At 41.3% G+C, this 15,022-nt stretch overlaps 1 protein-coding gene across 2 annotated transcripts in view; it reads right to left on the reverse strand.

Annotated features, from left to right (window-relative positions):
• Window positions 1–14,805, reverse strand: part of TENT4B (terminal nucleotidyltransferase 4B) — a 52,154-nt gene extending 37,349 nt beyond the window's left edge. The window contains exons 1-2 of one of the 2 annotated variants that reach the window (XM_030582269.1): window positions 14,201–14,247; window positions 6,102–6,200 (exon numbers count right to left, since the gene is read on the reverse strand). In XM_030582269.1, the coding sequence (XP_030438129.1) occupies window positions 6,102–6,133 (32 nt within the window). In that variant the 5' untranslated portion in view covers window positions 6,134–6,200; window positions 14,201–14,247. Of the gene's footprint in view, window positions 1–6,101; window positions 6,201–14,200 lie in introns of both variants that reach the window. The other variant, XM_030582268.1, reaches the window with a different exon arrangement.
• Between the last annotated feature and the right edge of the window lie 217 nt (window positions 14,806–15,022).

Genomic DNA, 15,022 nt, shown 5'->3' on the forward strand with positions numbered 1-15,022 from the left:
TCCACATTTTGTATAATTTTCACTGTTTCTGCTGAAGTGTGCCAATTTCTCCCTTGCTGAAATAGGTATTCATAAACAACAAGGGAACAGAAACTTTTTTTTTAAACCAAGACTTACTACGTAAAGGGTGCTGTTATCAGAAACTGATAAAAAAAATTAAGTTGACAATATCCTTTTAAAAAAAAAAATCTACCTTGATACTGAAAAGCATCAACTCTCCAAATCTAGAGCTGAAATAGTTAAAAGTCCTAGCTGAAGACTAGCTGGTGGTTTTGCAGTACTATGCGAGAGACTGGTCTACACACCAGTTTCCGTACAAGTATAAAAACTGTCAGTTAGGATTGAGATTTTTTTTTTAACCAAAATAGTTATATCATTAGAATCCAGAGTGCAGACACAGCTGTACTGGTATGGAGGTGCCTTATGCCCATATTGCTTATTTCCCTTCCAGTATAAAAATAGCTATATTGGTATAAAGATATATCAGTAGACAAATCTTTATACTTCAAACTATACCAGTACAGATAAAGCAGCACTTGTGCTTATACAAGCCCAGAGAGGACTCACTATCACGCCTTGAGGCTATGGAGGTTTTGTCCACAGCAGGTCCATTATATCTTGTACTATTGAGGATGGGATACCAAAGTGAGGAACTGCTATTGTAACATTAAAACTATCACTCAGGAAGTTATTTTTGTTGCTCCTATTTTAGATGGTGGGATGGAACATCAGGAGTTATACACATTTTTTAAAAGATCAAGATTGAGGATGAGGTGGGATTACTTCTGACAGCGTCCTTTAAAGACATTATTTTAAATCACCATCACATTTCAAGAAAAAAAACCAACAATAACCCTTACTAAGCTACAGACATCAGCTCTGGAGGCTCAAGAGGAAGGCACCCAATGTGTTGATCATTTTGTCATTTACTTCAGTGTATGCTGCAACAGTTATGCCTGAAAACAAATGCCTTTCAAACCATTTCCCATGACCTAGCTCTGCCAGTAAATTCTAGTGGCCATTTCCACATTTACAGGGGGGGGGGTTAAAACCATTTATCAAAACTTAGTGATAAAAAGATTCTGGATAGATCTGTTTTCATTACTGATAGTAAGAGTGTACATGAAGGCACAAGTGAGTCTGCAAAGCCTGTCTGGCACATATTACATCACATCTAAACAAGAACAAAAGACTGGTTTAGCTGGAAAGGTCCATTTATCCTCAAGGAAAGGGATCTCAAATGTGGCACCAGTGAAATCTCTGCTGACAGGAGTCTGTAGTAAAATTGTTCAAAAATGCGCTAGTCTGCTGGGATATTGGAAATGAATAAGTGATTACAGTCTTGGGGTTAGGCTGTTCATAATTAAAATGCCAACGCTGGTTTCCCAAAGCTATTAAAATGCTATCGCTTTGATAGTTACTACCACAAACTAAAGTGTGTCGTACCTCAGAACGTACTGTCTCATACTAACAAACAGCATCATGTATGCTTGTGTAGTAGATCTGCTTTACAGCTATATAAGGACCAAAAGTTTGAAGATGGCTGCAAGTCTCAACTTCATAACTCAAAACAGTATTCATTAGTGATTACACAACAAAAAAACAAAACATCAGATGGCATTTACTTCACAGAGCAAGTTAAACTAGACTCAGCCTTTGCACTAAGACTGTCACAGCAATTTTGATCCTTTTAAACTTCAGTAAATGTAGGGCAAAATTACAAGTAATTCATGTTTAATTTGCAGGAAAAAATATTTTCAGTATGTTGATGTCTTTTTAACAGCCACTATTTGTACAGATAGCCAATGAAAATGTTTCAGATAAAATCAGATGTGCTGTTTTGCTACTTAGAAAACCAAGGCAATGGTCAAAGCTTTATGAAATGTTTTCTGCATTACATCTTGAAATATTGAAGTGATCTACAAAAGAGTCCCTATAAATCACTAACTGGATTCGCTATATTAAAATGTTCAGTCAACAATTTTTATAAAATGGTGTAAAGCTATCTCAGATGATTTTACAAGTTTCAAATCTAACAAGGTACCATATGCAATTTAAGTTACAAGCAAAAGTTCTGATACCAACAAGCCCCACTGGAACTGGTTTTTTTACACTAGAACCCTTAATCATACATATATTATTTACATCCAGTGCTCTATCTAGAGACAGTTTACAATGTTAACAAGAGGTGAAGTCAGCCTATCCTCTCTAAAATCCAATCTCAAAGCAAAGGTTATTTTCCTCTTCTTAATTATCTGACAACACTTCAGAGCTACTATGATAGCCACATTAGAAAACACATATAACAACAGATAGAGAACTGTATTTTTGCACCTTGCACCAGTGCAGTATTTCCACATCATAGATATGCACATCATATCTACATTCAGCAACCCTGGGACCTGTAGGCAAGATCTGTGTATTTTCCCACAATAGCCTCAGTAAAGCAGACAATGCGATAAACTAAAACATATTTGCACCTGTTCACATTTTTTATTTATTCCAACAGGTGCTTCAAGACTTCTATCCTGGAAGGGAAGAAACGTGCACTGAAAGGCACAGGATATGCTCTCCTACACTCTCACACTTGCTGGTGCACAAGGAACAAGTCACACACCTCTGTTCAAACTGCAGGACCACATCTGGACCTGAAGGCCTGATGACCACTGCCAATACAAAGGCACCAGTGCTTTGAGAAGATAAGCTTTTCAATTTCACTCATTTATTCAACAATTATTTTTTCTCCATTCTAGTTTTATGGTTGAACTAAAGGTTGCTCTTCCCTTTCCTCTTAAGGCAGGTGGGACATGGGGAGATGTATTTCTTCTTGGGGATGAGTAAGACGGTAGATGAGTGCAAGCTTTGTTACTCACTGTAGTTAGTGATCTATTTCTACTCTCTTTTTCAGGTCTTACATGCTACTGAGGTAGTGAGTGGAAAGCTGTGGCAATATGCACACTTTGGGAAACTCATACATATCTAACTAACCAACCAACCTTTGGGTTTTGACCTTTTTTCCCCTCCAGCTGATATGCCATGAGACTAAAAAGTTATTTTTATTCCATCCATGTCCTTCTCTGCTGCTCTTGGGGTTCAGGAGCTAGTGGAGATGGCTGAGCAGAAGAGAGATCAGCCAAATACCACCTCAGTTGCTCATGGGCCTACATGCAGTCATCTTGACATGGGACAGAACCTGTATTCTAAGCCTCCAAATCTGTAACTGAAGGGTGAGCAAGAGCACTGACAGACTGCAATGGATGGGGCAAGTGTACTGTTGAAGCAGTTTAACCAGCAATTACATCAACAAGTTGGCACAGTAGTGGCAGATGTAACAATTTACACTTGGACTGAGCAAGTGCAACTTCAACAGCAGTGATAATGTCTATGTGCTGCTAGTAGCAATTGTGTGTGGTAAACTGTGGGGACAGAGCTACTCAGTGTATAGACTAAGCCTTTCTAGACAAGGACACTGAGTATGCATGCTGTGGGAAAGGTCTGGAAGCTGGGGGAAAACCTTAAGAGCTCCAAAATGAACACTGATATGGGGCAGGGCACCACTGTTCTGGCCACATTCCTATGGCAAGTCTCTTGAAGGATCACAGTGGGAAGAGAGAATCTGTGCAGAGACCAGTGGGTCCCGCTTTGGAGTTGTGATACGTAAGATCCCATGTCTGAGTCCAACAACGAGGATTCCCCTTCCTCTGACCATGGCAGGGCTGATCCAGTCAGTGGAGCAATGCCACCAGAAAGGGACCAAGGGTAATGTCTTGGGTGGTGGGAGTGATCAGGTTTCCCTTTGATAGTACTGAGGAGCTTCCTCGTCCTGTGGTACAGGAGGCTGAATTGCAGGCACAAGTGGCAGCAGTCCTGAGGGACCAGATTCCTGTAAGGAAGGATATACCTGCACCAAGAGGGAGAGCAGGTTTCTTTTTGCCATAAATACATCCGGGACAACTGGCATCAAGTTGGTCTCTTGCTGTGGCGCCAAAAAAGTTGACAGTGCTGCCTCCAGCACCGGACTTGAGCCAGTGCCCCTTGCATAACTTGAGCCAACTGGGCTTTGGCACCAATTTGGAGGAGTGCTTAGGTTTCAGGTGCACTCTACTCAACTCCCTCAACCCTCTTATCAGACTTAGAGGATGGAGACCTTCCCCTGGCCAGTGCCTCTCTGGAAGCTTTGTATTTCTTCCTCTCTTCAGGCAAGGGAAAAAACAGTACTGCGATTCCACTAAAGTTGGAGATCACTTCTCACTAATGCCACAGTACTTGGCATAGAGTCAGACCAGGATGGCTCCAAGAGTGGCTGGAGCATCACCTCCACCAGCTGGAATTTCAACCTATCCTCTCTACCCTTCTTCGTCCAAGTCCTGAAAGCCCTGCAAATCTGGTACTGCCCCTTCATATGTGCTTCCCCCAAGCACTTCAGGCAGTTATTATGCAGGTCACTCACTGGCACAGACCTGAAGCAAGAAGGCTTGAAACCCAGTGACCAGGGTATACCTTGAATAGAAAACTCCAAACGAGGAAATCAAATCAAAAAAATAAAATTAATTTAAATTATTTTTATACAGCTAAAACTTACTATCTGAACACTAAAGACCACACTAACTAACTAACTACACACAGTTCACAAAGATTGAGAGAAGTAACTGTTCTCATATAGACGAGAGTTCCAACAAAAATCACAGGCAGAAAGAAGGAACAGAGTGAGGCTGAGGATGGCTCTGCCCTTGATAACTGCATGCAGTGGCATTCAGCAGCAGCAGGTCTCCAAGCTGCACAACAGGTATACCAAGGGAGAAAGTTTCCGATGGTTCTGTACAGTGTGCACTGACACCAAGAGTGGAACGTGCGTGTGCAATCACTTGAAGAACAGATATTGAAGTCCAAACCACAATCCAAGTAAACATCAAGCCAAGTCAATAAGAGGTTTTCTGCATGGACATCTTGAAATACATTAATTCAACAGTCCAAGTCAAAAACCTGGGAAACAATTAGAGAAAAATCCAGCTGTATATCCAGTGATTTTAAGCCTGGCTCAAATATTGACCCAATGCTCTATTTGAGCCTTTGCAGTCACCATCATTATTCATCTTAGAGACAGTTTTCCTCACTGCATTAGGTTGAGCTCAATACTTTAGTAAGCTTCATGCATTTTCAGTTTACCAAAAATATCTGACTCAACAAGGATAAAATCATTCTACCATGATGGTCCAAGTTCAAGTAAAAACTAAACTAAAGAGTTTTCAGAGACAATTTATGTATCAATTTTAGACCAAAACCTTAGAAAGAAAACAAAATTGTTGTCCTGATACACATATACAATAACTTGTTGCACACACACCTACAGAGTTCAGAAAGATAGACTGTCTGTTTTGTTTGGAACAGCCAAGAAAGCACGGGCTGCTTCTAAAGCCTCCACAAAGGATTAGAAAATTAGTGACCAGTTTTTAAAAAAAAAAAAAAAAAGAGACCTTGCCAAAATAAGAGCTTTCCTGTACCAAAGGCATTAGGGCTCACTTGGCTGCTCCAAGGGCAATGTCTTGGGTGGTTAGAATGATTAGTAAACTATGATTAAAGATCCACCCTCAGGCTATATATTTACTAACAACAGGATTAACATCTAGGTCATCAAAAAGTACCTTTTGGGGGTAAAGGCTTCTGCATGACACAGCCAAGTAATATACAACATTTTACTGTAACTACAGATGGAATAAATGCCAGTATTCCTGTACTGAACCAGAGGAATGCTTCCTAAATTGCTTTCAGTGCTACCTTAAAAGTAGGAGTTTCTCTGCCTCAGTCTAGATATCTGTCCTGTTCTAAGGTGAGAAAAGTCACGGTATTCTTGGGAAAGATTCCTACTGTAGATTCAAGTTTCAAGATGATTTAAAGGTCAAGTTGCCTCACCTGTAAAATTATTTAACTTGAGAAAGGATGCCAAAGCAGCACTCCTGGTCATCAGGATATCCCCCCACCCTCCCAAGGAGAGAGACATTAAACTATGCAGATAAATCAATAAATCCGAGCAACATGCAGATAAATCAGAAGAAAGCCATTTTCAGGGAGGACAAAATTCCCCTTCCCTGAAGCCAACTTACATTAGACGTGTATGCAGTGCTGTTGCAGCCATGTCGGTCTCAGGATATTAGAGAGACTGTTCCATCTTGTATTTAGCTGTGACACTCTGAGTATGTTTCCTAGATCAGATGAAGAGCTCTGTGTAAGCTCGAAAACTTGTCTCTCTCACCAACAGAAGTTAGTCCAAAAGATATTACCTCACCACCTTGTCTCTTTTACATGAGACATGTCATCTAAGATTACAAGATTTTATCTAATTTAAGAAGCTATCATGCATTTAAAATATGCTCTCTGACAACTTTCACATTAAGAACAAGAAATCAGTGTTGTTATAAATATAATAGAGGGTCTTCATTTTGTTTTCTTACAGCTAAGAGTTCTACATCACGCGCATATGTAAACAAAAAGCTAAAACGTTAAAGCCAACTCTACAGCTTTTTGGCACACTAATTTTGAACACACTTAACTATCCAATGTTGAAAAGTCAAGATTTATTCTGGTTCTGTTAATTAGGAGGATAAGAAGTGTTTTAAAACAAGTATAAAATATTACAAAACTGCATGTTTTGGCAGTAAAAAAAAAAAAAAATCACATGTACATCTTCCTAAAATTAAGCTAGACACCTTTAAAAAAAAGGCTTCAGAGTTAGGACTCTCTGGTTTGACTTTTACCTTATTATTTCTAAACCAAATAGGAGTTAAATATTACATGATGATGGGTTAAATTCTTTCAGTGGTTTCTTTAAAAAGGAGCAGGTCATTTTAATTTTTAGCAATTAGCATGGCTATTTGTACATTTTAATTTAGCTTCCTGGGCTTGAAATTATATGCCACAGTTTGAGCTGGACTTTGTCTTAATGTGACAAAAACTATATGAAAACTAGGACAAAGATACAGCCCTAATATGACAGTAATAGAGGATTCAAGGTGAAGGGATTTGAGGAATGAAAGTCCTACAACCCCATTCTGAACCAGACATTGCTATGGAAAGAGTGCACACTTACAAGTCTGAGAAATCACCGAAGTCCACAAGAGCGGTGACCGTAAAACACTGCTTAATATGTAACAGCTGGATTTGAATAAATAATGTAATGCCAGTTGTTTCATTGTTCTTTTAAACTAAGACACCTCCAGGGGACAAAATGCCAAAGTCACGAAAACAGAATTAAAAAGTACGTACTTTTTCACAAGAACAAAAATAACCCATGGTTTCTTTGCATGTGTAGAAACCTGCAGGCCTCTCAGAGTCCCCTTTAATCATCTACATAAACATGTTGAACATTTTGGCCGCACTCCAAGATTTTTCATGTCCTAAAAAATGGTTACATAATATTTACAGTATACTTCAAAAAGGTCTCTCAAAACTGCCTTTTGCATTACATTTTGAATTATGCCCCAAAGCATATTTCCTTTAACTCACTTTTTGAAACAGCGGAACCACCACCACATGCCTCTTGAGGTTATGGGCAAAGCTCCGATTCTGACGTCCACAAAATGCAGTTAATAGATCGAGGCCAGGTCTACACTATAAAAAAAAACTTACATCTGCATAACATCACTGGGGTGTGAAAAATCCACATCCCCGAATGACGTAGTTATACCAAGCTAACCCCCAGTGTTAGGTCGTTAAGGTGGATTAACCAGGCCAACAGGAGACGCTCTCCTGTCAGCACAGTAGTATCTTTAGTGAAGTGCTACAGCAGCACAGCTGTACTGGTGAAGCTGTGCTGCTGTCTGTGTAGACAAACCCTGAGAAGTCTACACTGTCAAAACAAGCTATAATTCACTTTAATTCCAATAGCAGCGAAGTGACAAAATCAAAAGCGATGGTGGATCTTGTCAGATGTATAAAGGAAAAGGATTTGTGACCCAGACATATTCTTGCTCTTTTTCCTCACTATCTTTCATTTTTTAGTACACATCAGGTTACCAAAAACTGGATGAGGCCTTCCTACAAAGCTCATAAATTATTGTTTGTGGATATTTTCAAACAATTTATTCTTATACATTAAAACATATACAGTACATTCAACTGCAACTTTCATATTCTGAAATCAATTTCTCCACCTATTCAGCAAAACAATGCAACTGCTATAAATGTTTTTCTCAAATTTAGTTGCCTCTAAAAATGTGCAGGTTTTTAAGTTATTACAATTTTTGTTTATTACTAAAAATGAAGGACTTCCAAACCCCTAATATGCAAAGCTAATCCAACATCAAACCATGTTTAATCACCAACAACTTTTTAAGTCGTCTGGTTAAAAAAAGTTAGTTGCACAAGATATGGAACTGTTTACGATCAATGATGCCATGATAGCCACCTCTCCACTAGACCATTTGTAAGCCTTCCGGTCACCTTTCCTAAAGAAACAATGCACACCTACAAAAATAAACAATAATGAACTTCCAAAGTAATCTTCTGAAATCATGGATCACGAGTTATGTAACCAGATGTCCAAAATTCCTTCATCTATGTGGATTTTGGGGTACATCTTTTAGTACAACAGTGATGGGATTATCTACTTATGAAAGAAATCAGGACGGTCTGAATTCTAATCATGACTTCTTCTATGGTTTAGAGCTATTCCCTTTCGATAGTGTTACTATGGTTCACATTTACACATCACTCTCCATTTTACCTGACTGCATTTATCATTTAAATTGAAATCTATAACATTTCCAAACAAAGAACAAATACACCATATAAGCAAGTGAGTTAACTCACTGGCCTGTGCACCTAAGAATATTCTCCAGCAACAAAATGTCACTTCTCTTCTCTTCCCGGCTTCAATTTTACTTGCTCAAAACAAACAATATATTCAGCATATCAAACATGTTTTTCCCCTTGATCCAGGATCTCCTCATGGATCTCCTCCCAACAGGATTATACAATGCATGTTGTCTGCTTGGGGGTAAATATGAGCTTCTCTACTCCATTCTCCTTCCTAGCCTGCTCTCTGTAGGATTACGCTCTTTAGGCCATCCACCTGAGAATCATAAACTGGATTCTTTGATCCTGGGACACCTGCAGGAGCCTTCCTACACCCTGCGATTCACCACCTCAATTTAGTTACTTGCTGGTTTTCATGAGGACTAGGTGATTTTCATGATAATACCTGGTCCCTACCCTCATAGCATCAGCTGAGACCTAACTGAAGAGTCATAGGTGGGGCTAGGCCAACAACACTGCAATACACCACAAATCTCTGCAGCATAAAAGGAAAAAGCCAGCTAAGTGTCCAAAACTTCAGAACTGATAGTGGAAAACCTGGACAAAGATGTGTCTCGCAAGACATTCTCAAATGCGGCCACTGTTGGGGTTTTATGTATTTTGAATACAAGTGATTTCTGAAGGAGCAGGACAGCTAATGAGGAAGTCCAAATTTCAGCTCACAACCTTCAGTCTTGAGAAACATTACTGAGTAGTGTTTGTAACAGAGCACTATCTATCTTTTTAAGTCTAGCCCATACACAGAGACCAGCTACTTGTATTTCATCCAGAAGTGTATTTTCAGTCAGTCTAGAGTACAGCACAGGAAAAATATGCTCCAACAGTTCTGACCAACTCCAACATTTACTTTCTCTGCCTTCGTTCTGATGCCATTGTATTATAACATCAGATACTGAATTAGAAGGATGAGAAGATTCATTTTTGTAAACATTTTACCAGCTCCATTGAACTCCAGTTGTGATAGCAGCCTCTGAAGTTCAGAATGAATTCCATGATTAGTCCAATTCCCTACACCCATTCTTTTGCATCTGAAATGCTGGCTCAGACATTTCAGTTACACTAACAGGAAAATACACTTCTCATATGTTTCAATTTAATTTTTTTTTAAACGCACTTAACTGTATAAACCAGAAACTCCAGATTTAGCTTGCCTTGACTAGAACTCACTGAAATCTACAAAAATCTCTCTGATTTTCTTCATATCTTTTAAAAAAATACATCATTAAGACTACTTTACTGCTATTTTGCCACTATAGCTCAAAACAACATACTATTCTGCTAAGGGTACTGTGGCAAAGCAAATTCATTTAAGTAGCTTTTGCCAGTATCAAATATATGCCACTAATCTCACACATATATGGATTACAACTTTTCAGATCAGGTTTTTGGTTTTATTCTTTTTAACATCACCATTGGCAAAGTCTGAAAAGCAGGTAAGACATGCAAGCTAAATCTCTGGTGCAAATCAACTTATAAATTTCACAGGTCACTTTAATGTCAAGAAATGTACGAGATCAGTTAAGAAATTGCCAAACTAAGGATTCCAGAGCATGGAAAATGGGAATAAAGAATGTGACCATGTGATATTTTCTATTCCCTTTATCTCTGATAATATATTATTGTTTGTTAGCAACATATACCATATAACACAGAATGTACACGACAGCTCATTTAACTTGGCAGGAGCAGCATTAACTTTTAGAATTGACTGACTTTTGAATGCTTAATATTTAAGCTTGATAATGCAAAAAATTGTATGAAGGAACAGTACACTGAAGACACCATAATAATTTCTGAATCTTATTACAAATCACAAGTGTATCATTTTAATATTCATTTAAACTCATTACATATGTAAAACATTTTAACAGAAATATGTTTCCCAACCCAAATCCAACATCAAAACAGAAACTCAGATATACCTGATGGAACATGATGACTGTCTAAGAGATAAATATGTATACCAAAGTACTGCCAATATTTCAACATGCACGTTTAATTTAATTTAATGTAGCCTTCTAAACTTCAGTGATCAATGTTATGTGTCTACCCATATTGTCCTTGAAGGTAAGAACTACTAACCTGATTTTCAGAATGTTGAAACCCTAGATGCATACATGTTTGTATTCGCACCTGTACACCCATTTTGCTTATGCAGTTATACATGCAATTGGTGTCACCCCATGAGGAATGTAAATATCACATTACAACTGTGGTAACTGTGTAAGTAAAGGAGTTCTGGAAATCACTCAGATCAAATCTTTCTGAAAATTAAGATTATCTATTCCATAACTTCATACCAAAGAAACTAACACAAAAGTGAAAAAACAGAAACCTTCAACTGACATACTTTTTTATAACACCAATGTCAGAGCTTTTCTAATCTCATGTCAATAATCTGTGTACCGTAATCACGAGCAATTCCAATGGCCTGGCTTTGATCAGAGTTATCTTTGCTAAGATAAGAAGCTGTGATTTTTTCTATCTTGGAACCCTTTTGTACAAAGTTATTTTTAGGACAGCTTCAGCATGGACCCTGTATACCTCTGACAGCATCTTCTTAAATCCCTGACAGCAACTAAAACACCTTTGATCTAATTAGCATTTAAATTGTAAACCAACTAACTCTCCTAATTCATATAACAAAAAATATAATTTGCACTGAGTTCAAGTTACATCACTTCCATCTGGGGGTTCTGGTGACACTGAGTATCCAACCGGAACTCAGCTCTCATGATTGATGTCACCCATGAGACCAAAGTAATAATTTCCTTATATCTCACTGAAGCCCATCCATTGTTTTCTGGATCATCAATAGCGGGAAAAATTACATTGGATTTATAAGGAGAAAAATATTTTAAAAAAAAAAATCCTCCCATCTCAAAGTAAATATATGACAGAACAGAAGATTAGCTTTCTTTGAGTTTTTTTTCCAAAATTGTGTTGGACATGTTCTGACCAAGTAATTTAATATTAAAAACAAAACAAAACAAAAAAAACTGTCCATCCCCAATTAAAACTATTCAGCACTTAAAACTCTTCACAAAGGTTATGGAAGGTTTCATTCTGTAAGGACTGCAGAACTTTAAACAGGATCCCATCACTTACAGTGTAACATTTTAACTAAGTAGCCTAAGATTAAAAGCAGAGGGCAATACAAGAATTGACACAGTAGAAAGCCTGTGGTTACACAGTTAATATTTTCTGAAGTGACCAGCAATATTAGGTGCCTAACTTGAGACATCCTGAAATAGCCTTATTTTGAAAAAGCAAACGCTCACCACTTTCTGAAAATCAGGACCCTCTGAGACATTTCAAGATGGGCACACAAAAACAGAGCCATCCAAAAGCACTAGCAATTTCTGAAAATATAGGCCCAACTCAATGAGCCCCTGGAATGGAAGACCTTGAGCTCAACAGCTGGCTGCTCAATTAAAGTGCACCTTGGCCTTAAGAAAGGCCATTCACATTACATCTAGCACATGAACCATGCAACCAAACCTCACTTTGTGCAAAGAACTGAAGTAAGGATATCGCTGAACTAGCCAAAGACACTCCCCAACTGACATGCTCTTGTCTTGCAACTACAAAGACAACTATCCAAAGTTAGATATTATATTTTGCAACACACAAGCTTAAAAAAAAAAGAGCCATCCATCATCATACAATCTCCATCCAGAGAGTATGTGAATGTGTGCATGAAGTAAAAAGCATCCAAGTGGTTCTCCCCAGATCTCTCACTGTAAGCCCACACATATAACATTAGGTGGATCTATGAAAATAGTGTCACCTTCACATAGAAAATGGGAATATGTCAGCAGGTGATGTTTGTTCATCTACCCTTCCCCTCCATACGTTCACCAATCACCAGACGGTGCGGGCTGTGTTAGACATAGTACCAAATATATATACAGCACAGAAGGCAATTTATGCAAGACATCCACATGCACATATACACAGATTTAGAAGAGGTCTATGCAAACCACAACTAACCTCACACGGATATTCCCCTAGATTGTGTGTTTCTGCCTCTCAGGGAAACAGCGTCAGCTGGAGAGCATTGCAGAAATAGCACTCATATCTGTACCATCAGACCTCAGAAAATATACTCTCTAGGGAAATGTACTCAGTGTCAGAAGAAAAGGTCTGCAAGTGTACATACATGCAACAGCAGGTTGTTTTCACAGTGTTTCCCCACCACCATGCACGATACACATGACAGGTGATGTCTGAGAAAAATGCCTCACCCCTCCCATGTGTATGTGCATTCACACTGACATTAGGAAGGGCTTCTACAAATAAACATATATATACTAAAGCTTTCCCTGCCTCACCATCTATAAAGTGCTTTGCAGACATTCATTAATTAAACCAAGCGTGAAACCCACAACATGAGTGCATGCAGTGACAACAGGAGTCATCTGCAAGGCAATTCCTCCCTCCTGCATATAGGCGTGTCTGCAATATTAGTATTCATACAGACACCTCCCTGGGCATTTCCAAAACTGCGCACATTTTGTTGTAACAGATTTTCTTTACGTACTCTGAAATTAAATACTAACCCCTGCGAATGCCCACAATCAAATTAGGAGGTTTACATCCACTATGGTTGTTTACCTCACATGAACAATATGCCTCCGAGCAGTCCTATCCTCCATATATGTCTAAAAGGTGATGCATATATGTCTAAAAGGTAAAAGCAGAAAAAGTGATGACTCCTGCTCATTGGTGTATAACATGTTGGCTGTGCAATATACTCCTCCACTTTTCCCTGTATAATTCTCTCAGGTATTTCTAACAAGCCTATTGCCCTGGCACGTAAGAGAAAACAGATGAAAAAGAGTTGCCTTTGAAATAACTCGCCCTTCCCCCAAATGTGAGCCTGCCTCCGGGCAATGACAGCAAGAGAAGATGCCAGAATAGGTAACATGCCTCCCCTCCCTCTCCCATGTGAGTGCACATCTGTAACACAGCAGCAGGGCGCGATGCCTGTGAAAGATGCTCCTGACGTGTGACAGCAGAAGGTGGTTATCGAACAGTGCCCCCCTCCAATAAACATGGGTGTCTGTGCAATGACAGCAGGAGAGGGTGCATCAGGCCCCACCCCACCCCATCCCACCCCATCCCCACATCTGCGTGTCTGTGCAGGGGCAGCGGGTCGGAGCATGCTCTGCTCGCCCTCCCACCCCATGTGCGTCCCGTCAGGGCAAGAAGAGGCGGAACCAGGGGGGCAGATTCCCCTCAAGAGCCGGCCAGTCCCGCCCCATACGGGTCGCTTCTCCTCGCATGGGCTGTGTTTTCCCCCGCCCGCCTCCTCTCGATGCCCTAGGCCTCTCCCTGCTCCACCAACGCCCGCCCGCCCCGCTCCCGGCCATGCCGGGGCGCTTACCCCACGACTCCCGGGCTGTAGTTCCTCCCCTTCCAAGGGGTGAGCGGCTGGGCCTGGTCACTGGCGGCCGGCCCGTCCCCGGGGGCGGGGGCCCCGCTCTGCTCGGGGGGCCCCAGGAGGATGGTGTAGTTGAACCCGAAGGTGCTGGCCTTGTTGTCACGTTTCCTCTTGTTGCCGGCGGCCGAGGCAGAGGCGGCGGGCGGCGCCCCCCGTGCAGGCCGGGCCCAGGCGGTGGGCCCCGGGGGCGGCGGGGCCTGGTGGCGGCTGTGGTTGTGCTGGTTGTTGGCGTTCTCGAGCGGCAGGAAGTCGGGCTGGGGCTCGATCCGGGGGACGCGGTACATGCCGGGCGGGGAGGCCGGGCCCACCCCGGCGGAAGGGCTCTGCTGCCGCTGCTGCGGGAAGTACAGGTTGCGGACCCCCTGCGTGGTCTCCCAGATCTGCATCCACAGGCGGTTCGAGGGGCCGAGCTGCTCTGGCTGGAACCAGGCGATCCGGGGATCCATCAAACGGGGACCAACCCCGGCTGCCTCGCTCCCGCTCCGCGCCGGCCGCCGTCGCCAAGACCCTGTCACCGGGTCCCAGCGCTAATGGCGGCTCCTATGGAAAGGCAGTTCTGCGCCTGCCTGCCTGCGCTCCACACAGCCCCGCCCCTCACGGCGGGCGGGCGAGCGAGGCGGGGCCCGCCCGGGCCCCCGGCCGACGGGCCGCGCGTAATAAAGGGGAGGAGGCGGCGGTGGCTGCTCGGGGAGGGGCGCTCCTGAGCCGCGTTATTCGCGGCCCCTCTAGCACATTAACACCCCTGGCTTCCGACAAGCCGGACTA

The sequence above is a fragment of the Gopherus evgoodei genome, chromosome 12 (genome assembly GCF_007399415.2).
Source record: "Gopherus evgoodei ecotype Sinaloan lineage chromosome 12, rGopEvg1_v1.p, whole genome shotgun sequence".
Classification (NCBI taxonomy): Eukaryota; Metazoa; Chordata; order Testudines; family Testudinidae; genus Gopherus; species Gopherus evgoodei.